The 26207-nt window shown below is 37.3% G+C and overlaps 1 protein-coding gene across 1 annotated transcript; it reads right to left on the bottom strand.

The window, feature by feature from the left end:
* Positions 1–9258: 9258 nt before the first annotated feature.
* Positions 9259–22085, bottom strand: LOC136677445 (galactosylceramide sulfotransferase-like). The gene is made up of 3 exons (XM_066654969.1): positions 21780–22085; positions 11612–11744; positions 9259–10960 (listed from the first exon to the last, which is right to left on the bottom strand). The coding sequence occupies exons 1-3, from the start codon at positions 21808–21810 to the stop codon at positions 9814–9816; spliced, it is 1311 nt and encodes a 436-aa protein (XP_066511066.1). The 5' UTR covers positions 21811–22085; the 3' UTR covers positions 9259–9813.
* Positions 22086–26207: the final 4122 nt, after the last annotated feature.

Genomic DNA, 26207 nt, shown 5'->3' with positions numbered 1-26207 from the left:
TGCAGCCTGTAGGAAGGCGGAGTTGGACATCCAACTCCTCCCACATCCAACTCCGCCCATATCCAACTCCTCCCACATCCAACTCCGCCCATATCCAACTCCGCCCATATCCAGCCACGCCTTCTAATACTGACGTGTTCAAGAAGCACTGTGTGGCACTTGAACGCAGACATGTTTAGCGACACTGAGTAGCACATTAAATACGCATATAACGTTTTGTATTCATTATTATACTGTTCAGGTGTTTTTTTGTTTTTCCGCTGAGGGCATCTGTTAAAAAGATTACCTGATTTATATCTGATTTGATGGCGGCACGATGGCGCAGCAGGTAGTGTTGCAGTCACACAGCTCCAGGAACCTGGAGGTTGTGGGTTCCATTCCCGCTCCGGGTGACTGTCTGTGAGGAGTTGGTGTGTTCTCCCCGTGTCCGCGTGGGTTCCCTCCGGGTGCTCTCCCACAGTCCAAAAACACACGTTAGTAGGTGGATTGGCGACTCGAAAGTGTCCGTAGGTGTGAATGTCTGTGTTGCCCTGTGAAGGACTGGCGTCCCCTCCAGGGTGTATTCCCGCCTTGCGCCCGATGATTCCAGGTAGGCTCTGGACCCCCCGCGACCCTACATTGGATAAGCGGTTACAGATAATGGATGGATATCTGATTTGATTTAACTTTTGTCAATGCTTGGCAGACTATTATCGTGAATGGTAGGGTGAACGGAGGATATCGTTCAGGATTCAATACAATATTGTTCTCCATTCAGTTAATATCTTGTCCCAAAAATCGTTAATTTTGTTATTAATAATGGTTATTCTCAGCCACAACGAGGGGTAATGTTATGCCAACTATGACATGATGGATTGTTATGTAGTGCACAGCTGACTGCAAAACAATAATAAAATCCAGTGCTATTAAGTGTACAGTGCCTTGAAAAAATAAGCATCCCTGCCTGGTCATGAACATCTTCTCATTTTAAGAACACACAGCTTTCTATAGGTGATGCTATTTGTCTGCATACAATTTATTAGAAGCTTATACAATTTTCATATGTATTTAAACATCTGTGTTTTGAGGTTCAGACAAATAAGTATTCACAAATATTAGCGGTACCACTTATTTCATAATGACTAATAATTACTACCTGTGAGTGGTTAGAGATATCTCAGGGTAGTTAGCCAGGTTGTGAAATAAAAGACTAAAGAGATAATGATGCTAATGACAATATTCCAAATGTCCAAGTGAAGAAAATGCTGCAATAAAATATATAATACATGTTCAGATGTCCAGTTGTGCAGGATTGGTTTCAATAAAAAGAAAGAGAAACACATTACACAACTTAGCACTCCATTCACAACTCCCTATAGTCGCGGTTGCTTGAAATATAGTCAAATAGAATATCCTTATTGGCACTGGCATGTAGAACTCTAAAATGTGGTTAAGTCACGGGTGTGCACTCTGTATTAAAGACAAGGAAAAATTTTATTTTTTTATTTTCAAGCTTTTACAACATTTTATATATATATATATATATATATATATATATATATATATATATATACACACACACTCACACCCCACATAAACATTGGCTCATTCACACACCCAAATCTTCATAAACTTGTTGGCAGAATGGGCTGCAGAACTCAGGATGCATGTCCTCGCTGTACTACCCCACAAGTTCCCCACGTCTCCCATGACCAAAGCAGCCTGTGGACAACAAATAATAAACAGAAGCATATTTTTAATATGTTATTTTACTTCCTTATCTTGTCTGTCTTTTGATGTTCTCTGTACTCTCGTAATGCATGCACAATGCTTCGAGTCCTTGAAAAATGCTGTATAATTAAAATGTATTTATTTTATTATTATTATTATTATTATTATTATCAAAGCCAGCAACACTGCTTTTGACTGCAAAATTCCAACAAAATCTTCTGATCATAAAACATTTATTTGTCAACCTTTTTTGCAACCACTGGCAAAAGAAACAATTCTCAAACTTCATACGCAGTTCACAAACCCAGTAAACAGTCTTTATATGTCCCTCTACAGCACAGGCAGCACTCCAGTCCGTACATTGTGCGAAAGTGTTGTTTGTATTCTGTGCTGTAGAGTTTCCAAGTCACAACAGCTGTATGTGTCGAATTTAAGAATTAATAATCAGATTACCACCTCTTCTTATAAGGAATACAAACATCTTAAAATAAAGTTTACTGAAATACAATAATGCACTTTATATTTACTGTCAAGCCACTGAAAATGTGCTTGTCTTCCAACAGTGTCCCGGAAGAGGCGACACACCAGTGAGAGCTTCAAAAAAGCTTGGTCATCCTCTTCCAGGACGACCTCTAATAGAATCTGCTCCAGGACCGTAAGGGGCATCTGTTGAAGACATTATAGAAGAGTGCAGATATTGTTTTACAGTTTATTTAAATTTAGTGAAACAAAAAAGCTAAATATAAATTTACCACAGAACCTACATTCCAATTAATTTTTTTAAAACAAACCCCAGTTTTCTCATTTGTGAAGGTTATTGCACATTAAGCAAAATGAAAGTTGAAATGCCCAGTTCAGCTTCAAGAACAGACACATAATAAATACCTGGTCAATGGAGATGGTAAACATTCTATCTCCTTTACTGTTAACAGAAAAAAACAAGTTGAAATCCAGACTGAAATTAATATAAATACTATTTAACAATGGACCATGTCTAATTTGAGCTTATCAGATGCTATAAATAACTGCTTTTAAGTCACACTAGTTACACACTGACATGTGCCTTTATAAATTCAAATAAACCATCATACCTTGAAAGCTCCTCAGTCTTTCCCTTCTTGTGCTTACTGGCCTTTCCTTGCACATTAGAACTCACCATTCTAAAATACAGCTGTAATTTAAATGATGTAAGCTAATAGAAAATTAGGTTTATCAGCTACATTTACAAAAATTAAGTTGTTAGGAATATACCAATCAAACAAAAACAATTTAAAAAACTCAATACAACGACTTTAACAAGTGGTCTCTCCAAAATGCAAAACATCACAGTACAATGCACAATGTGTCTGAAGAGAAAGCTGCATGTATGTGTAAATATTTTTGTTTGAGTAACAGATGTATATACCTTGCAGGTGACATGGTCCCTAAAAGTAACCGGCATCACCATCTGTGGGATGTCACTCTAACGGACAAATGACAAAGTTTAGAATGCCGTTTAAAGCCTTACTGGAAATGTATCCTCAAAAAACTCATAATTTGAAGTAATCACCTGACTAAAGTCAAAAGGCCAACCAAGGGCCATGTAGAGTGCATACTGAAACATACCATACAGACAGCTGAGAACATTGAATATTGAAGGGTCAAAAGTGGCCTGAACGTGGGCTGGATGCTGAAAAAAATAAAACAATAAAACATTAAAGGAGATTACAATTTATCTGTGATATGCATGTTCATTGTAACTACATTTGTAAGCTTGAAAGTCAAAAGTCTTGTTACTTACATATATTATAAGCACGTTTTTTCTGTGTGTCTTTAAGTAACTCTGTTCATTATTTGGCTAAATCAACCACATACAACACGCGTGCCGCAGTTGAATATTCGTGTATTTATCTACGACCCTACTAGTACATACTGAAATAACGTATTTATAACGTGTTCGTGTATCTAGCAAAAACACTGACAACTACGAGCTTTGTAATTATACTTACAAACTAAATGTTTTTTACTCACCGACATAATGTGTTTGTTTGTGTTTTTTTTATTTAACTGTTTATAATTGCCCTTCACGATATGAACTGCTTAAGAACGACCAAGTCTCATCAAATAAAGATGAAATAAAGGTGAGCCACTTTTTTTTAATGCTTTCCAGATGTTTAAACGCAATGTTAGCAAAGCTAGCTATCGAGGCTTTCCAAAACTAGCTTTATTGCTAATATGAAACCACAACAATTTCTCTGTATGTACTTACTTCGGTAAAAATAATTAAAAGCAGTAAAGATGTATTAGTTAACTGCTGCAAATTGTATATATATATATATACTCTTTTTTTCATTTTTAAACAAAAAACACTAAGCTCAGTAATATTAGCATACTGGTAATGAGCAGCTTTACATATGAAATTCAGTATTATCATGTAAAATATAAAACATATTATAATAAAATATAGTCTATATAATAATAATAAATTTAATATACTAACTATACAAATTATTATTCCATGATGCATACAATATAACCCTAATATATATATATATATATATATATATATATATATATATATATATATATATAGCTATGTTTTTCAGGTGTTCTTTAGCCTGTTATCAAAGTAAAAAAAAAAAATAGTTGGGATTTATAGCGTTGACTCTGGTCAATGATACCCAATTCACAGTAGTCATAGAATTCACAATTATTCTATTTTATGCTACAATAATTTTAAATAACTTTGAAGTGAGTATTAATGTGTCACTTTCTCTTTCAGCAGGTAATGTTGAGAGCTACTGAAAGACCTCCCTCAACCTCTATGCACTACAGGTGGTGTTGCCATTACAACAGGTATATGTAGCTTGTAGCTACTTTGTGGGTATTTTGTAGAGTTCCAGTTACTCACTGTAGCTCACCTGTTGCTGCACAATTAATCACTCTACCCCTTCCAACATTGGAACCCAACATGGGTTCTCCATTCTCAGTACAGCAGTGACACTTACAAGACAGTGTTGGAGGTGGTGTTGACAATGTTGTTGATGATGGTGTTGACAATGTTGATGTTCAAGAAGGTGTTGTCGTTTGTCATTTTTGTTTATATGTAGGTTTAACTGAGTTATAGAATCAGACAATGGAATGTGCTCTGGAACCCAAGACAAGTTGGGTATTAATAGTCTTTGAATTCTGTCCCAAAACCTAGTGAACTGTCTAACTAAAGAGCATGTTACGCCACAATATGTCTGCTCCTGACCTGTAGGCTCTCCCAATTCTAGATACCTCATTATGCTGTCTTAATTTGGCTGAATTTTAAGGCAGCATTATATCTTTCTTTAACCGTGATGGGAATCCCAGGATGCAATGCACGAAGAACTCCCATACATTACGCCCTTCTCCAAGAGCGAAAAATATTAAAATCGCTATAAAAACTGGAAGATTAGAATCCACTGCGCTGAAATGCTCAAGTGACACTAGCCACTGAAGTTAAAAAATAAATAAATAAATAAATAAAATAAATACAGTTGCGTGGGGTTTGCAGGAAGAAGTCGTGACACAGTTTCTATCTAACTATGGAATCAGTGCCTACCTAGGCAGCTCACAAGGGACAGACAACATATATACACGTGATCATGGCAGTATGATGATAACGAGAAATGGACATCAGACAGCAAGTTAACTGAGCTAAATGTTACTAATCATTAAGTTATTGCTAGTCTAATGGTTACTCTTATTAGTTTTGTACCTTTTTGAAATGTATTGGTTAAGTGAACCTCTGTAAACATCTTAGTGTATGAACAAATGTACTCTTCTTGCCCTCCAGATGATAATCCTGAGAGAGAAGCTCACCTTGTTACTGGAGGGTTATGGGTTGACATTGCTTCTCCGATATAGGACAAAGCTGAGGTTTTCTGCTGCCTGATTTTCTTGAAAAAGTTAGCACACTATTTTTTTCCTTTACATACACATTCATACAGAATGCAATTTCATGACATAATCCTTATATTTATTTGATAAACATTAATCTGTTAATATAGATTAATATAGGTATATTCTGAATCATAAATTCACAAATCTGTATTACCATTTTTAATCAACTGTCAACAGTTGATCTAATCTGTTTGAGCTCATTCAGAGTTCTTTAGGGAGTGTTGGTGAAATGTAACTAGTCTGTAGGTGATGAACCTTGGAAGTAGGTCTGTGTCAGTATTACAGGAAGATTCTCTTTTTAGCCCTAAGCTAAGTTAGGAACAGATTCCCAGTGGCCACATCGCCAAGGTTTTTTTGGGTCAGGGAAAACTTGGTGCAGTGACAAATCTCACCTCCCCTTCCTGATTTTATTCCCCAAGGACCCTCAAAACCATGGGAGGTGAGACTTGAAAACACACAGGGGTGAGTGAAGACTGAGGAGTGGCTAATTGACTAACATTAATTGTTTATGCTCTTGTAAGCACGTGTGACTGTAGAAATGTGTTGGTTTAGTCACTTTGTTTCATTTTAACAACAAATAAAATGTGGCATGCAAAAAAAATAATGCATTCTAGCCAGAATAACAAACCTGCCATCCATTCCACATTAAATAATTCCGTGCTCTCTGTTCCACATTAAATGTTGCTATAATTTTTTTTATAAAAAACAAACACACACACACACATTAAACTGAGAATAACTGTCTGAGATCCTTTCTATATTAAACTACATAAATAAGATTTCAAGATTAATATGTTTCTTTAATATGACCCAAGAGTACTGAATACCTTAAATGATTAACACATTTTTAATTATACCAACAGGTTTTAAAGCTTTTTTTGTGTAACATATAAATTGTAATTCAAAATTCAAACAGTCTCTCTGCAAACTTTTGGATACAATATCCCAAAGAAGAGAACAAAGGGACTACATTCTTTTTCTTAATGAATGCACTGAACAATAGATTCTTCACTTGCAGTTTTCAACCTACTTATTATTAAATTTTAAAGCACTTAACATAAAATGATGAAAGGGCAGGAGGATGTTTGTGTGTTGAATTACAATGATATATTAGAAAAAAAAACCTTTAAAACACATGTACATCTAATAAATACATTCTGATGTAGCATGCAGAATGTCAGTCTAACGTGTAAGTTATTAAAAAAAAAAACATTTTTTTTGGTGCAGCAGGTAGTGTCGCAGTCACACAGCTACAGGGACCTGGAGGTTGTGGGTTCAATTCCCGCTCCGGGTGACTGTCTGTGAGGAGTTTGATGTGTTCTCCCCGTGTCTGCATGGGTTTCCTCTGGGTGCTCCGGTTTAAAATGAAGATTTGGGGTCATTTTATCATACAAATAATTCTTATTTTGGAAATGTTTTAGATTTTGTGTGTTGCGAGTTTAATAAAGACATTTTGCAAATTGGTCCTAAACATTTGCTTTACTGAATGAGTTACATTTAGATAAACATTAATTAGTGACTAATCAGCTTTTATGTTTGTTTTTTTAAAAGGTTTTTTTACTGAAGTCATGTCATGCCTGAATACGTGGCCAAATGTCAAGACCACCCAAATAGTTATCTAGGTTTTTATTTTACATGTTTAATGCTGTAATGTAATAGTTTATATTGATCATTTTTTCCTGTGCTGAATGGTGTTTTCACTGAAATTTATCATAATTAAATAATTATTTAAAGTTTCATGTTTTAAAAAATTGAGCAATTCTCCAGCCACACTAATATATCTTTGAGAAATATTTTGGTATTTATGTGCTTTCCATGAAAACATATTTTAGTGTTTTCTCTGCCAAACATCATGCCTGGTGCAAAAAAAAAAAAATCCAATCAAGCCCTGAGTTATAATGAAAACACTACAATATGCAGAAGGTGGGCACTGCAGGTTTAGGACTGAGAAACTGGTGTACTTGAACACAAATTGTAATATGAAGTTAAGTGTACATATACATCTAAATTAAATTTGATTTAATTTGGGATCCGGATCCGGGCCGGAAGAGAAACGGATCTGAAATGCCGGTCTGCAGATCTAGACCAGAGCTGGACCGGATCTGACCCAGATGAGGTGGCTGGCCAGGAATCTGGACCAGAGGATCATGAGAAACATTAAGATCTTTACTAGGTCCTGCCCAGATCAGTTCCAGGTCCAGAATCTAGATCCAGACCGTTATGCAAGTGCACTCAGTACCGGATCTGTTTTCAGGATCTGTTTTGGATTATGTGCTTCATCCAGACCCGTCAAGTTTTGTTATCTGGGTTGCCATCTTCTCTCCAAGACAAACGACCACTGAAAAGCTCAATCTGAGGAAGGGAAGGGAAACAAGGTTAAACAGAAAAGGTATGCAAATCACAAGGTTCTTAAATGTAATGCAAATCTCAATGATGTTTAAGCTAAATGCTAAAAACGATGGGCCCCCGGTGCATGCTGGGACCACGTCCTGAGCGTATCAGAGCCCCGCCCACAGCCATAACTCACAATTTTAATTCATTTCGCTCTTTCAGATTTTAAAACTTGAGACGTAGGGCTGAAAACTCAAAATCCAGTTGAATAAACAGTGGGTGTGCGTGCTTTTTATGAGGCTGTACAGCAGATGGCGCTGTAGCACTTTGCAGATAATACAGTAGCCAATCTGCACTCGGCGACACGGTGGTCTAAGCGTATCACATTCGCGTCTCCAGGTCCCTGGGGCTGTTAGTGAGGAGTTTGATTCTCCCAAGCGGGCGGGATTCCTCTGGGTACTCCACTTCCTCTCAGAATCTAAAAACACGCCAGCAGGTGGATTGGCAGTTCAAAAATGTACATACGTGTGAGTGAGTGATGGACTGGCACCGCGTTCAGGGTGTGTTCCTATCTTGTATCCAATGATTCCAGGCCCGGACCCATCGTGACCCGAACTAACAAAAGGCAGATTGTTGAGTATGATGCCAGTTCCCCAACTCCTCCCATACTCTGTACCGCAACAATATTTAAATTTATAAGAACATTTTACAATCCCTACATTAAATGGCAAAACGTTTTTTTTTTGGTCCGTAACCTACTATTACAAAAGGTCCACTGGCTGTTGTGGATAGTAAATACAATGGCTACCTTTGTGCTGTAGTCAGTTTGACTCTTGGTTCTTCTCACCAGCACTGAAAAATTCGAGGTTTTAATGAAAGGTTTTTAAGTTAGTCTACAATGACATATTTCACATCAAAGCACTAAATTTGCAAAATATATGCAAAAATTAAAAAGGAATTCATTATAAAAAGAGTTTCAGTGATGTGATTAGTCTGAAACTGCTGACTTTTTTGGCTTGATGTATAATCTGTAGTAAAATATTAGACCACTTTAATAAAAAAGGAATGATCAAATTTTATATATATATATATATAATTAATAAAAATATTTAGGTAAAAATTCTGAAACTGAATATATTGAGACTGTGGGCATCCTAAAATCAGGGCATGATCAGTCAGACACTCACAATCAAAACTTATGAATAAATCAATTTAGTAAATAGACTCTCTGAACAGCGTGTATATTAGCCTTTTTTTATTTTATTTTATTGCTGTATTATTACAATCTCACATTTGGTATGTGCCACATTTAAAACAAGACTTTTCACTCCCTTGACTCAGAGATGAACAGCACTTTACAAGTGCTTAAGGGTAGCTTCCCTTTTTGGGCAGACAGATTGAACATATTAGCAATGCCTGCTGGTATGCCAAACATACCAGGAATAAACAGCATCCTGGTACCCTCCATTTCAGTCCGGTTATGCCAGGAAGAGTCAGTGAGACAACGTTACTGATACGGTATTGGCAGCGTGCAAAAAGAAGGCAGAACAAAACAAGTCATATAAACATCAGACAGGAACATGAGGTCATGTAACAAGTTTCATTGATTTGGTTTTTATGATTGACTTGAGCACCAGTTCACAACTCTGCACACTGCTGTAACTACTAACTTTATTAAAACAAAAGTTCAACTGAAATGACATTAAAATCTGCTGAACACTGACAAATGTTGTGAATTGTTTGTGTGCAGTTTCTTTTATTGCGTAACACAGTAAGAGCTTCCAGTTTGTTTCACAGAGTTCAGTAGTCATGTTCAGTTGTTACAGTAAAGGTCACTGCTCAGAAATTATGACCCTGCCTTTTCTACCAGTTGAGGATGTCCCTCACATGACCCCACAGTTTTGTGATCCACAGGTTGACTCCTAAATCTGTTAAGTACTGCAGCTCTGGAGTCAGCATCTTTCTACACTGTTTCCTATGACCTTTGTCCACATTCTTTTTCAGATTGTATCCCATTATAGACTTTTCGCCTATGGGTTGCCATGGTTGCATGGCAGTCTCATGTATACTACCAGCATCCACAGCATGCCCGCCTTCAATGCAGATTGAGGCCATTTCTGCATTTCTGTGCCGCAGCTCTTTAACGTCCCTTGCCATACGCTCCAGGCCATACGCTTCCACCTTCTGCCAGAATGTAGCATTGAAGTGCTGGTAGAGCTTCCAGTCAATGGAGTTCCACTGTAAGGCCTTGGCCCTGAGCTCTGGGGTCAGTTTAGAAACAGTGGAACCCTTGCGTGCATTGAGTTTGAAGAATAACAGGTCTTCCATGTCCCAGCAGAGGGCATCCTTGAGCAGGATTAGTGACTCCTCAAAATGTTCCACCAGCATGACCAGCTCAAAACGCTGGGCAATTGCCTGGATGCCCTCTTCCACCCTTGGGTCATCTGGCGGTAAGTTATTATCCTGCCCAAAGTCAAAGAAGAGTAAGTTCTTGAGGTAGAAAGAGTTGAAGCCCTCTTGGTCGTAATAAAGCTCAGGTTCTCTCAGGAAACCTCCGAGCTTATCATCCCCAGAGATTTTCCATGTGAGTGGCACCAGGCGGCCAAAATAATGGAAGGAGGACTCAAAGAGCTCTGCTGGGTCTCTTAAGATGGTGATATAGCTGGTGTCTACTGGAAGTACCTTTGCCACCTCTGCCTCATTAAAGCGCATGTGATTGCACATAATGTTGAAGCAAACTCCAGGCCTGTAATCCTTCACTTGTGAGCGGTGGAAAGATGAAGGGTAGAAAAAGTCATTTCTACTGCTAGGGAAGGCAAACTTCAGCTGGTGCTTCTCCCCAAAACGGAAGAGAATGTTGAGGATGGTGCTGCTAGCTGTTTTGTGGGTTTTAAAAAACATGATGTCCACCTTTGGGGTGCAGCCTTGTACCTTTTCAGATATACTGTTGGAAGCAACTACAGAGTGTACAGGAGGTGCCCGATGGGAGCATGTGTACGGCACAGGGACACTGGGAAGGAGATAAGAGATATCAGTAAGAAATCATGTACAGGGATGAAACCTACCAACATATTTATTATATATCTTGAAATATAATGTCATATGTTTTACTTAATAATCACATTAAAACAATACATTACACAGATTTTTTAAATTGTGATTTTCTATTGAAAGGGAGATGTCAAGGACTAAGCTTAATCCCTGAATGGGAAACCAGCTCTAAGTTTTTAATGTTTAAACACCAGCAGCATAGCTGTGTGTGACCAACAAAGTTTAGCATGGTTGTAAAATGATCCACAACCTGCTAAACGGATTGTAATGTGGGTGTCCTGACCACTGATTAGGGTAAAGTGTCAGCAACTCATGCAAAGAAACAAATGGAGACTATTGTAATTGTAGAAATCAAAACTGCGCCCAAATGCCAAGTTGACCTGATAAAATTGACATTTGATACAGAAAAAAAAAGTTTCAAAAAGGATATATTTTTTTTATTCAAACTGCATACTGTCCTGGATAAGTGGTTACAGACAATGAGTGAGAAAAAGTGCATACTGTTCTTTCCCCTCTTGTGAAAAATCTTTGTGGACAGTAAGTTCTGAGATTTCAGTGTGTCTCTATATATCTATGTATCTGCTGAAAGTGAGGTTATAGACTGACTCACTCTGGCAGGCTGATATGCACCTCTGGAGCAGACAGGCAGTAAAGTAGAATCATGCAGCTGGTCAAGAGGGTCCCCAAAACCAGACCCTTACACACAGACCTCCACTGCTTCCCCTGCTTTCCAACCATCGTACCTGCATGAAAAACACAACCAGACAATTGTCAGAATCCAACGCCTGACGTGTTATGGTGAAATTATAATATGCATAAATTTAATAGTTTTCTTGATGGCTTTGTCCTTCAGAACTGCATAAAGTTTTCTGTGTTATTATTAGCAACAGCCATTTTTTTTATAACTGTGTCTGAGGAGTCACTTCTATAAGCATATTTCAATATTTATGTTCTGATTTAACGGGGACCAATATGTCAATATTTACAATTATACTGTATTGTCACAATCATTGTAGTTAGCTTCATTTTAATTGTAGTGCATTGTTCACTACAAAAGTGAAGTGATCCATATTTCAATCAAAATGTTTTGTATAAAACAAAAAGTGAAAAAACTTGACTAGATAAACAAACACAAGTGTTGTTATACATACAAATGTTAATATTGTGCTTATAGAAGTGTAGTGAACCTTCTCAAAGTATCAAGCAACTGTCCGAATTTGTTTTCTAAAATAAATGGCTCAAGCCCCTAGGGAAAATAATAATAATAATAATAATAATAATAAATAGTGACAGAATCAATCAGTGACCCAAACTAAATGAAAATTAACAGATTTTTTTAATCAGTTTAATAAAAATAATGTGTGCCAGTTTGTCAGTTCATGAGATCATTATACTCTTAGACCACACATTATAAAATCACATTGGAAACTTCACAGAGACATCAATAAAATAGCTATAATTCTCAAACATCATCACAATAAAATGTTCAAATGTTTAAGTTGAAGTCTGAAACAGCAATATATAAAGAAAAAAAAAATACACAGCAAATTCACTATTGTTAAATTAACAATATTAAATTGAATTAACAATATTAAATTAGTTTTGACAAGTGTTAAATGGGATAATCAATGCAAAATGTAATATATCATAATCAAAATAATTAAAGACATAAGACATAATCACAATAATAATAATAAAAAAGGCATATTATTTATTTTAAAACTTCGAATGTGTTTCAACCTATCATGTTGTAGGACCGGACCCGACTGTCCAATCAGCTTTGAATACAGGCTGTGGGGGCGGGCCTGGGAATCGCTCCTTGGACACACGATGGATTAACAAACAAAATCCACTTCCTTCATTCACAGCACAGCTAAAAAGACACAAAATATACTAAAACCAGCTACACTCTACTTAACAACTACTCTATTTAAAGCATAGTGGTCATCATTCTACATTGCGATGCCCCCAAACTCCATACCATGCCTGTGGCAGGTCCCAAAATATCTGGTTGTTTTCTGCTACTGGACTGAAAATATTCTGTTGTCTGAGTGAACAAGCACAAACATCACGGATTAGTGCATAGATATTGATGAAATATTGAATAATTATTGACAAATATTAAAAATAATTTACAATAACATTTACATTCTCTTACCCAGAAGGACTTACAAAAAGTCATTGTCATCTACTTCAGAGAATACATATACATGTATAAATGTATGTATATTAGAGTTAATCTGACTTGAATAGGAGTGTCAAAACTGATACTCTCAAACTGATAATGCTTGATTTATTTTTATTTATTTATTTATTTTTAAACAGAGGTTTGCTGCATGAATCTACAGCTTAAAATAGAGGTGAATCAGCCCCATCTCTTATATTTCATTGTTTCTAACAAGCTTTAAGTGCAGCCAAACATTCTGGGTACAAAGAAAAAAAAATGTAGTAGTCACAGTCACACAGCTCTAGGGGTGACTGTCTGTGAGGCGCTTGAAGTTGTTCTCCCTGTGTCCTCATGGGTTTCCTCCCAGTCCCAAAAAACACGTTGGTAGGTGGATTGGCTACTCAAAAGTGCCCATAGGTGTGAATGTGTGAGTGTGTTCCCTCCAGGGTGTTCCAGCCTTGCACCCAGTGATTCCAGGTAGGCTCCATACCCATCGCAACCCTGAACTGGATAAGTGGTATATATGGAACTCAAATACTTTAAACAATCATAAAGTCTTATCTCTAGGGATGGGCAGTTCCACTCATATTTCTCTGCAGCATCTGAAGCTGAATTTTATATCTCAATACCAACAGCAATGCCTTTACTTTACAAAATATTTATGCTCTGATTTAACAGGGACCAATATGTCAATATTTACAATTATATTGTATTGTCACAATCCGTGTAGTTAGCTCCATTTTAATTGTAGTGCATTGTTCAATACAGAAGTGAAGAGGATGGAAGAGTGTTTTAGTTGTTTATACTACGATTGTGGGTAACATCCACATGTCCTTTAATTAAAAGACAATTCATTTTTAATTAGTCTACCTGTTTGCCATACTGCTAAACTCAAAACAAATAAATAAACCAAATCATTCATAAAAGAAACATCCTGACTGGCTGTGACGTGATCCACCGACGTTTCAGGGTTAATTTAATTAGTCTCATAGTGTTTTATCTTCATTTGCTTTCTTCGTCATTCTCTGATTCCTGCTGAGAGGTGTTCGTCATCATTCCCCTCCTGTGTCCAATTATTGAAAAGACATTTGCTGCTCATTCACTCATCATCTTCCCAGGAGCCCCAGATCTCAAGAGGTCAGTCAATCACAGTTTATATTCCTCAGGGCTTGGTGAAGTATTGATATTGTAGATCTCAGAAAATTTGCAAAAGTCACTCTTCCGTTAGATACTGTTGCTACATTTGTCAGACATTCAGTTCAGGTTTTGTTTAGCATCTGTAATATCTGTGCTAACAGACTAAAAGAAATTAGAGTACAAAAGAAATGCAGAATTGTTTAAACAGTTCCAAAAGGAACGTATGGTATTTTAAAAGAACTGTTTATGGTCAAAAGTGTGTAGACACCAGCTCCCCCAAATTTTCTTTCGAAATAGGGTATAGCAATATTGGATTAATACTGCTTGGTTCCCTATTGGGCGGCACAGTGTCGCAGTCACACAGCTCCAGGGACCTGGAGGTTGTGGGTTCGATTCCCGCTCTGGATGACTGTCTGTGAGGAGTGTGGTGTGTTCTCCCAGTGTCTGCGTGGGTTTCCTCCGGGTGCTCCGGTTTCCTCCCACAGTCCAAAAACACACGTTGGTAGGTAGATTGGTGACTCAAAAGTGTCAGTAGGTGTGAGTGAATGTGTGTGTTGCCCTGTGAAGGACTGGCTTCCTCCAGGGTGTATTCCCACCTTGCACCCAGTGATTCCAGGTAGGCTCTGGACCCACTGCGACAATGAACTGGATAAGTGGTTACAGATAATGAATGAATGGTTCCCTATTACTCAAGAGAACACTAGTGGGTAGGGGTTTATACCTCTCTAACCCACACTTGCCATTGAGCATTGAGACCCTAGTGTCATGCAGAGCTGCTCCAGAGCTTTCTGTTTGGTTTCATGCTTTTTTTATTTAAAAATATAGAAACTGAAGATTTGTTTCCATCTTTAAAAACACCTAAAAGTAGCTGTAATGTAATGTTTTGTGCAACATTATTTATTGTCAAAAAAATAAAAACATTAAGCAAATCCTGTAGCCCAGATTATATTATCTTATCTTAGTTCTTGTATAAATCTGCTTGTTAGTACTTTTCACATTGAACCACGTTTACTTCCATGTTTACAAAACTTTTTCCAGAACAAAATTTAAATGGTGCCACACTCCAAAGGGTCAGGATAGGGTCTGACATATGTCGAATGTACATTTCTTAGCAACACTTTTCTGACTAATATCCTGTAAGTGATATTTTCATATTCAGTCAATTGTTGTTCAACTTTTCTAATGTTATTTCATTCTAAATGTATTTAGGTCACAATGTACCTTCGTTATTGTGTATTGTGGAAATCAACCTGAAAACATCTCTTTACAAGGAGCACAATCATTCATTGTCATACAGAGGTAATATAAGAAAGAAAGGAGATACACAATTGACGCACAAAAAAGACAATAAGGTGAAAAGAACAGCTTCTTTTTTATGAGATGCCAGACTCTCTATCATTGATCTGGCTTCAAGTTCTCCTTTCAGAATTAGCACACAAAATCTAAGCCCTGAGTTAACCCTTGAAATGCTGCCAAACACTTTGTACCTCTTTTAATACCAAAATTAAATAATTAAACATAACCACAAGTTTAATTTAAACTTAAACATTAGACAACTGTATTTATCTCTTGCACCACAGAAAACATTTGGTTCACAAAAGAGTCTTGGAAATCTTCAGATTAACAGTTACCAGCAGAATGAATACATTTCAAGAAACATTTTTGATATATATTCAGTTATATATATTAGGTATATAACTATATGCAGGTAGGAAGAGAGTGTGGTGGGCCCTATGTGAAGCTTTAATGGATTGGCATAGGATGTTTTACATCTAATTTGTATATGATTATAATTATATGTAAATAAAGATTGAGGCTGTTTTTCTTTCTCAAAATATCAGGCTTGGACATCAAATGTAGTGTGCCACTTTGTCAGTTCATGAGATCTGTGAAATAAAGTCAAATCAATTAATTAATTCATTTTCTGTAGCCACTTCATTCTCTTTAGGGTTCCAAAGCCTACCCGGAATCTTTGGATGTAAGGTAGGAACACAACCTGGAAAAGGTGCCAGTCCCTCAATAGGCCTAAAATTTAATTCCTTCATTTAAAACTTGGACAATTGTATAATTTATTATCTGAATAGAACTTTTTCAATCTGAAAATAGCACATTTTCAGATTGATGTCAGTATTAAAACAATTATTGGCTCGGCCCTAATTACAGGATGTACAACCCATTTACGCAAAAGTGCATTTTATTTTTGTTCTTAATAAAATAAGAATCTGTTCTTTGTTCATCCTCATGAACATTTATGTAACTGACAAAAGCACAATAAAAAGATATTTAATGTTTTGTTAATTTAAACAAATATAGATTTTTATGTCTGCAACACTCAATAAAGGTTGTATGAGAATATTCCAGGTACATTATTTTAAAACATGACAGACAATGAAAATGTGTGCTGTGGTCAAATGGAGTCCATGTTTTACCTGTGAAAAAAAAAAGTTCCTTGTGCCAAAGAAGAGAAGTACCACCCAGACAAAAGTGCAAAAACCCAAAATCTGTCTTGCTATGGGAGTTTAGAGAGGCACATGCTACCGTCAGCATGACAGCAGGACGTCCATGGTTATTTCAGGAAGTCAATGCCAGGTGTCATTCTGCACATGCTACAACAGAGTGGCTTTGTAAACACAAAGTATGAGTTTTTGGCTGGTCTGCCTGTAGTCCAAATCTCTGTGACATATCAGGCAGACATAAATCAGACATTAGTATTCATGGACTGTTGAGCAGCTGAAGGGCTGTTTGAAACAAAAATGGGCATAAATTCCACCTGCAAAACTACAGCAGTTTGTATCCTTAGCTCCCAATGGACTAAAATGAAAGGTGAGGTAACACCTTTAAGACTGTGTTGCAGACATCAAATTCTGCATTTATTCGCATAGTTGCAAAATACAATCAAGACATTGTCTTTATTTTTTTTTCAAAAATGTTTCCTAATAAGCAAAGATTTAAAGAGTAAACTCCTGTAAAGTCCTGAAATACTCACAGTGCCACATCTCAACGATAGCATGAGACCCAGTGTAACCCCCCTGTGTGTGTCACTTGCTCAGTGGATGAATTATGCATTCAGATAGAAAGTGATCCTCTGTAGATCTGACCCTCTGCCTCACCCCTCATGCTGTAATCAGATATCTACTGCCCTGCTCCTCAGGCAGGCCAGTAACTGCTTTACACTATGATAACAGCACAATGCGTCTTGTCTTCTACCTTCAGTAAAGACATCTGAAAGTGAACGTTCATTGACAGAAACCAAATCCCTGACAAAGCCCATTGTTTCGTCTGTAGCCCACCCCATACAAGTCATTGTTTGAAAACAAAAATGTTATTGTTGCATCAATGTTCATTTTCAGTTTGAAATTTGTGCCCACATTTCTACATAATTTCACTGGTGACACGTTAGGTCTCCTAACTAATTAATTTGTTTATTTTACCTTGTGAGCCCAGTCAGAGTGAATTAGCAGCAGCGTTTCTATCAACATGCACTGAAAAATAATGCATTGAATTCCCATTGGAAAATTAGAATGATCTTGATGTGTTTGGAGGTTTCATGGTGATTGTTCTAAAATTCCTTCAGAATAGGCAAGGTTTTAATTTGGGGTGAGATATTATTTAGTTATTTTGAGATTCCTCTTTTTAGTTTCAGAAAGCATTAGTGTTATCTTTTCAGCAAATCTGAAACTTTTATATTATATATATTATATTTTAAACTTTTATATCTAGTAAAACTCGAGGAGATATATGTTAAAGTGCTGGGCACTTTTTCTCAGGAGAAATCAGTTGGAAATATCTCCTTTGTCTTGCAAGCTGACTTTGTTGGGTAAATTAGAGAAACTACAGAGATATTAGCATTGCTGTCACAGTGTTTTTCTTTTCTATGGGTTTAATTGAGTCAAATGCACTATATGACTTAGAATGAAATATATCAATATAATTTGGTTGATAAGTCAAAAATGTAGTGTGCATATTAAATGATTTATTTTCTCAACTTGTATTTCATTAGTCAATCCTTTCAACTGAGAAACATTCACAAGACCTGGATCCTCTGAGACCAATGATTAACCTAAGGCTATTTTCACAGGCATCTAATGCATTTGTTTATTATACGTTTAGTGGTTTCTCTCATTAAAAAGAAATTCCACAAAATTTGAAAAATTTCAGAATCATTGGACCTCGGAAATGTAAACTCAGTCACTCAATGTTTTAATGTAACAATGGTGCATCTCAGAGAAACTTACAGACTTTAATTTTAGTGATATGTGCCCTGTGTATTAATGTCTACACCACAAATTCACTTGCTATTCAAAATGTCCAGTGAACTAAAACGGTCTTAAGCGAAGCCCCTCTCTGTTATAAAACATTATCTCAGGCAGTAGTCATTGTACCTATAACCACTTTGTTTAATACTTTTCTGTAAAATGCTTTTCAGATGTGTTATGCTATTCAGATGTCTGGTTTCTGTCACAACCACTGCAAACAAATATACACTGTGGGCCATTTATATGGATAAATCTTAATAAAATGGGAATGGCTGGTGATATTAACTTCCTGTTTGTGGCACATTAGTATATGGGAGGGGGGAAACTTTGCAAGATGGTTGGTGGGATTTTCACATCATGGCCCCACTATCTTTGTACCCCATATACCACACCATACCATCAAGATGTGCAGCGCCTGAAACTACGGATACTGGAAGCCTGTGCTAGCATTTCTCCTGCTGTGTTGCTATCAGTGTGTGAAGGGTAGGAGAAGAGCGTTGCATTGACAATCCAACACAATAGGCAGCACATTTTGAACACATTTTATAAGTGGTCAGAAACTTGTAAATAACTCATGAAAGAATAAAGTTACATTAAAACCCTCTTCCCATTGAAAAAACAAAAGTTGGATCCAAAATAGCTGACTTCGAAATGGCTGCCATGGTCACCACCCATCTTGAAAAGTTTCCCCCCTCCCATATACTAATGTGCCACAAACAGGAAGTTAATATCACCAACCGTTCCCATTTTATTAAGGTCTATCCATATAAATGGCCCACCCTGTAGTATATGTCTGGATAGCAAACAATATAAAAGATATTAAGATTTTAAGCCTCATAAACATACTAAACATAATAGGGGAAGAATCTGTGCCTGAATTAACCAGTTTATGCTCCATAGAGCTGATACTCCAGCTGGAGCCATGTTTAAAATAGAAATGTGAATGTTTATGTAATATCCTGCTCCTACCTGGCCAATTTCTCCCTTGCCTGTATGCTTTTTATTATTCTGGATCTGTTACCCACCCTTGCACCTTCCTTGCTCAGTCCTTGCCCACCTATGCCATCTGATGCATCTGGAAGAAGTCAGTTGCCTTCGTTAATGATTGCTTCCAGGTGCTCTTGCTAATCAACACTGTGTATTAATACTCTTATTTGTCTTGTCTGTTAGCTTAGTGTTTTTGTGTGAACATCATCTCATAAGTACATGTGGAATCACTCTTTGTTGTATAGACAGGTTTTTAATCTTGTTAATTGTCTTTTGTTTTGTATATTTGTCCTGGTTATGTTTTTTTGCTTTACATACTTTTTTCTTAGCATCCTGCATCCCTGTCCTTTTTATTACTGTTTAGTACTGAATCTGTTATACATACAAGCCCCAAGGTGTAACTAGCACTTTGGTAGGTGGAATGAATACTCAAAAGTGTCCATAGGTGTTGGTGTGTGAGTGAATGTCTGAGTGTGTGTCACCCTGTGAAGGACTGGTGCCCCCTCCAGGTTCCAGACCCATTGCGACCCTGAACTGGATAAGCGGTTTCAGCCAATGAATGAATGAATGAATGAATGGCATGATGGAGTAAATGCTGTATTGTATTTTTATATTGTTGTTATATTTATATATTTATCAAGTGATTTTAACCACTTTACTCAATATTAAATTTATTACAATATTCAAATCAATATTATTTATCAGAATTTATATAAGTCACAATTTGGAGACAACATTTGCAAAGTTTGATTTAAGTCAATAAGATGAACCTAATGCTTACACAGGCATGCAAGCTTGTGTAAAATCTGTACAAAAAAGCATGAAAAGAAATGGGACACTCTGGCACAGCAGAACATGAGCCTAATGTCACAATGCCGAATACTGAGCATAGGCAAGAGGGGTGTATAAAGCCTCCCTGCAATGAGATATGAAGCTGTAGAACTGGATGCATCAACCTGTAATCTTAGGGATGAGTCGGAGTGAGTTCTGTGATGCGGAAATAATCATTATGATAAAATTTGTGTCCTAATGCAATTAATTCCTCAGAGCATTAATAAATGCCAATAAATCTAGTGTACAGTCTTCACAGAAATGTAGGGGCTTTAGGGAACACTCACCTCATTAAAATGCTACATTTCAGAAAATAAGCAATAATATTGAATAATAATAAATAAAAATAATATTAAAATTATAATTAAGTGAATGTTTATAAACATTTGCTAATGTATGACGCAGTTTTAGGTTTAACTGATAAAGACTTTTCTGCCATGTTGAAGTTGTTTAAACTTTATAAAGGTTCTCTCTTTGCCTCTCTCTCTCTCTCTCTCTCTCTCACTCTCACTCTCTCTCTCTCTCTCTCTCTCTCTCTTTCTCTCACTCTCTCTCTCTCTCTCACACACACACACACACACACACACAAACACACACAAATTTCTTATTCAAAAAGTCATTTTTTGAAAACAAAAATGTTATTGTTGCATCAAAGTTCATTTTCAGTTTTAAATCTGTGCCCACATTTCTACATAATTTCAGTGATGACACATGTTAGGTCTCCTAATTTAGGGCTGTTTATTTTACCTTGTGAGCCCAGTCAGAGTGAATTAGCAGCAGCGTTTCTGTCAACATGTTTACAAACATTTGGCAATGTATGACGCAAATTTCTTATACAAAAGTTGTCCTTTGACAAACTATTCCATTGAAAGTTTGATACCACATTAATCTATATAATATCTGGTATAATATCTGCTGTCTACATAAGCCTTTCATGACCACAGATATAAACCTACAATGACATTTATGAAGACATCCGACAAACTTAATTTGACATAAAAGCTGCTTTAGTCAGGTTCTCACCAGAAAGTGTTAATGAGAACACTCACTTGTTGTAATATGCTTTTATGGCATTCATGTAGGTAAATGCAGTTGTCATTGAAGATTTTTGTGTGTCATGTATCCTTATGAATAATGACCTAGAGTAAATTATTGACAAATGTTCTTCAGGGAAGCACAAGCTGTTTGTCTGTAAAGATCCTGTTTGACACATTTGTTTTAAAGGGGTGTAAAACATACTCCATAAATCTTTAGTATGTAAACCCACATGCTTTAGTGGTAAAGATCCTTTGCCTCTATTCACGGCACTATAATAATTTCCGATGTTTGCTTTTTAGCCTATGACTAAGCCAGGGCTTATCTAGACTGAAACATTCCCCAAGCAAACACAAAACACTCACCAGAAAGTGCTATAGAAATGCCAGTCGTCATATAAATGCTGCTGGTTCTCAGGACTCATTGGTGGTGAGAGGAGAATAGAGATGAATGGATCTTCAGTACCTCAGTGAGTGACAAGTTTAATCCCAGTTGGACAGGAGGACGGATGAGAGACACTGTTGCTCAAAGACATGGATTCTCATCACACTGCCAGATTCACAACTGGACCCTCTCTAGATTCTTTGCTCGTCCAGTGGAGCCCACTGTAGCTTCTATGGATGCTCGGGCAATCAGTCATGCTCTCTTCTGTGGAGCTTTTGGACATCCAACCATCCGCTCACACTCTTCTCTCTTTTGCTCTGAGCACTTGATGTGCTTTAAACTCCGCCTCTCTTCCTCTCTCCCTCCCTCCTTCTCTCGCGCTCTGTCTCTCTGAAGGGAACAGAAGACAGATTTACCCTCTCTCTCTCTCTCTCTCTCTACCTCTGTCTCCCTGTATATCTGCTGCACTTTTGGGAGTTACCCATGTCCCACTTCGTATGTCTAGGGGAAAGGAGGGAGGGAGGGAGAGAGAAAGGGGTGGGGGTGCGTGAGAAAAAGAACGCTCATGTGAGTACTGGAGGCAGAAAAAAAAAATACAAGGGTCTGAGAATGGAAGAATGAAACAGAGAGATAAAGCAAAACAGAAGAGGATGAGGAGAGGGACTGAGAGAGACAGAGAGTAAGATTGGACAGATAGAGTAAAAGGTGAGATTAGCCAGAGACAAAGAAACAGCGTGAGGAAAAGAAGAGGGGAAAGAGAGAGAGAGAGTATCACTTTGAAAGTATTAACACTAATAATTTCCATATGATAAACTGATAAAGGAAATGTTGAAGACAGAAAGTGAAAGAAAGTGAAAGAGAGAGAGAGAGAGAGCAAGAGCAGGCAAATGAGAGAAAGAAGGAAAAGAGAAAAGAGAGATCAGGGCTTGACATCTATTCTGTTGGTGTACAGAGCAGCATTGAGAGCGCAGTGCGGAGTCATGGTCAGAGCTGAAAGTTGATAGATGGGCTTGTAGGCCACAGGGGGTGATAAACGCAGGACAGCCAGCAGATCCTGAACAAAGCTGTTGATTGTGCTGAATATCTCGCTTCTGAACACACAAGAACAGCTCTAAATGGGCACAGTGTCCATTTTAAACCTTACACTGAGAAACAGAGGCTAAGCTTTAAAAGACTGGGTTGAAACCCCCAGTGAGGAGAATATTTTATGGGACAGGTAACTTTTTCCAGCCAGCCATGCACAAAACAAACTCATCTGAAGCTGTAGAAGGTTTGGCATGGTCAGATGCTGGTCATTCTTAACATAATAAATGAGAAATACAATGTGCTTTTCACCACGACCCAGAAATGGAGAAGCGGAAAAGAAGAAGATGACGATGATGACAATGTGCTTTTATGAGTTTATCCTGAGTATCATAGGTACATCTAGTACAGAATTTTTGAACTTAGGGTAACTACGTCAGAGAAGAATGGAGGGCCATAATTGGCATCATATTATAAAGCCAATTAAATTATTAATTAAATGAGATTAATTAAATACATTTTCACATGGTAACAATGGAAACTTAATCAGCTTTATCTAATTATTGCCCCTTATCACAATCAACAAAACACACTCCCCTTGACATTTCCAAAAAGAAATAAATAAATACATATTTTTTAAAGCAAAAGGTGTTAAATATGCAGGAGTTGAAAAGAAAATGTTTGAGAGACTTTTTTGTATGATATTGAAAAGCTGAACAGAACATAAAAACACAAAAAGCCAATGTCAATAAATTACAGTGATTTTGTTAAAGCAGATTTTAGGTTATAAAAGCTTGAGCTGAGGTGCTAACCTAAAAAACACGTTAATAACCTGCTAGATGTTGATGAAGCAGGTTAAGAAAATGTTTAAAGGAGTGAGATTTGTGCCTGGGGCGGCACGGTGGCGCAGCAGGTAGTGTCGCAGTCACACAGCTCCAGGGGCCTGGAGGTTGTGGGTTCAATTCCAGCTCCAGGTGACTGTCTGTGAGGAGTTGGTGTGTTCTCCCCGTGTCCGCGTGGGTTTCCTCCCACAGTCCAAAAACAAACATTGCAGGTGGATTGGCGACTCGAAAGTGTCCGTAGGTTTGAGTGTGTGAGTGAATGTGTGTCTCTGTGTTGCCCTGTGAAGGACTGGCGTCCCCTCCAGGGTGTATTCTCGCCTTGCGCCCAATGATTCCAGGTAGGCTCTGGACCCCCCGCGACCCTAAAATTGGATAAGCGGTTACAGATAATGGATGGATGGATGTGCCTAGGACTTTAAAAAAGATATTGTGCCTGAAATTATTTATTTATGGTTGTTACTTTAATGATATTGTGTTATTCTAAACACAATATCATTATTTTTTTATTCTAAACTGATTTAATAGAAGGATGGCATATTGGTGCCTCCAGTAGGGTCAGCGTGAAATAGCTCCAGGGTCCAGGGCTAATGGGTTTATTTTTCATCTCAGGTCATGTTGGTTGGTGGACTTACTGTGCATAAATGCCTACAGTTGTGAGTGTGTGAGTGACAGAATGATTTTTTGATGCCCTGCAATGGACTGGCACCCTGTCCAGTCTATGCTTGTGCCCAGGGATTCTGATTATAATCCAGACCCATGATGATCAAGATAATGCAGTAGCAGAAGATGAATGAATGAGTGAATGATTTGATATGATAATGTAATAGTCAAGGAGTCAGTCTTATCAGCATCTAGGATTAATTTACTGATAAATTGTTAATATTGTCATAATAATTACCATATGAATGACCAATTACTACCTTGTTGACGCTTATAAGTACATTACAAATGTACCCATGTTGGTCTGCAGGATTCTAGACATGTTCTGGAAGATGGAAATGTTGTTATTCTAAAGCTCCACAGGTTTGTTTTGTCATTTCTAGATATAATCTGGTATCTTACATCTCCAATGCTCCTCACTTAAATGAGGTAGAATGATCTTTTAATTACAAGTCTACAGTTGTCCGTTAACAACTGATCCACTACCCCCACTCCTCTAAAACTGATAATTCTATCCATCCACTCTATAGCTGAATGAGAACACTGAGGCCATTGTCAGAATGACCCTCATGCACAACCTAGCATACACACACACACAAAAAGGCCACCCCAGTGCCAGGCAGGGCGAGAGCCAGAAGCAGGGAGCATGGCTGGAATGTCGAAGGGGCAAACTGGCGAGAGAGAGAGAGAGAGAGAAATAAAGAGAAAGAGAGAAGACAGAGGGACACTCTGTAATTGAGTGATAAAGTAAAAATGTAGAAGGCATGAGTTGTCTGGCCCTCAGCCCACTGGGGTTTATACTGACCGCTAAAGGTCAATAGGTGAGAACTGACGTCATTACTGCCCACTACAAATGATCATACGCACACAAACAGAAACAAGGAACATCATCATAACCACATACTTTTATATTTACATACATTTAAAATTGCATTTACATTTGCTGTATTAAGCAGACTAACTTACAAAATTGCTTTGTCATCTTGTTCAGAAAATATATCTCTACAAACAGAAATATATCAGAGCCCATACATACATTTTCTTTTCCGCTTCTCCATTTCAGGGTCGCGGTTATCAGAGCCCAAATACCTACTATTACACAAAAGTTAGTGCTAAAACCTAAAGATAGAAATACAAAGATATATGAGTGAAATATCAAATAAAAATAAGTGCAGATACCATGCTAATTTACAATTAAATTTATGGTGTTTAGCAGACACACTTATCTAGAGCAGATTACAAACCATTTTATTTAAATAGGTGACACCACATATTGCCGTTGGCCAATGAAAATCATGTACCTCCATCTTTTTGGATTTTTAGTTTATTACATGATTTGAACGCAGCAGCTGTCCTTCATGTTGTGTAACAAAATTCATGATGATTTGACCAATAGATATGCTCCAAAGTTGCTTGGAATAAAATATTTTCACACTGACTTCCATTGAAAGTTAAGAAGGTTTTTTCCCTTCTACTGTGAAGCAGCTATATTGGAGATACATGTATTTCATTGGACAGCAGTAATTTTAGTCTTCAGTCTTTGTTTCAAAGTAGCAACGGACTGTAATGTTCAGACAGTAAAAGACATTGGAAGTCTGCCATCCCAGGTACCCAGGGAGTAGTTTTGGGTTCGGTGTCTTACACAAGGGAACGTCAGCTGTGGAATAAGGGAAGACAGTGCTGTTCCTTCGAACCAACAACGTTCAAGTCCTGCGCCTTCTTCTCTAAACATTAAGCCAATTTCATATTCATGTTACAGATACATTCTGGTAGGGCCACAGCTGCTGGGAGTAAACTATTATTCTTTACTCGTTGAAAAAAAAAAAAGATGTCTATATATTCTGCCAACTTAAATTTAATTACAGAGGTAGGAAGATGAGGGTG

The sequence above is a fragment of the Hoplias malabaricus genome, chromosome X2 (genome assembly GCF_029633855.1).
Source record: "Hoplias malabaricus isolate fHopMal1 chromosome X2, fHopMal1.hap1, whole genome shotgun sequence".
Lineage (NCBI taxonomy): Eukaryota > Metazoa > Chordata > Actinopteri > Characiformes > Erythrinidae > Hoplias > Hoplias malabaricus.
Note: the sequence above shows the minus strand (reverse complement) of the source record. Positions and strands in the feature narration are given on the sequence as shown.

Bases quoted from the DNA above. Each gene is read 5' to 3' on its own strand.
- LOC136677445 (XM_066654969.1), bottom strand. From the start codon at position 21,810: ATGACGACTGGCATTTCTATAGCACTTTCTG. The intron at 11,745-21,779 runs GTGAGTGTTTTG...TTTTTCATGCAG, and splicing joins CATTTCTATAGCACTTTCTG to GTACGATGGTTGGAAAGCAG. The intron at 10,961-11,611 runs GTGAGTCAGTCT...TCTCCTTCCCAG, and splicing joins GTGCATATCAGCCTGCCAGA to TGTCCCTGTGCCGTACACAT.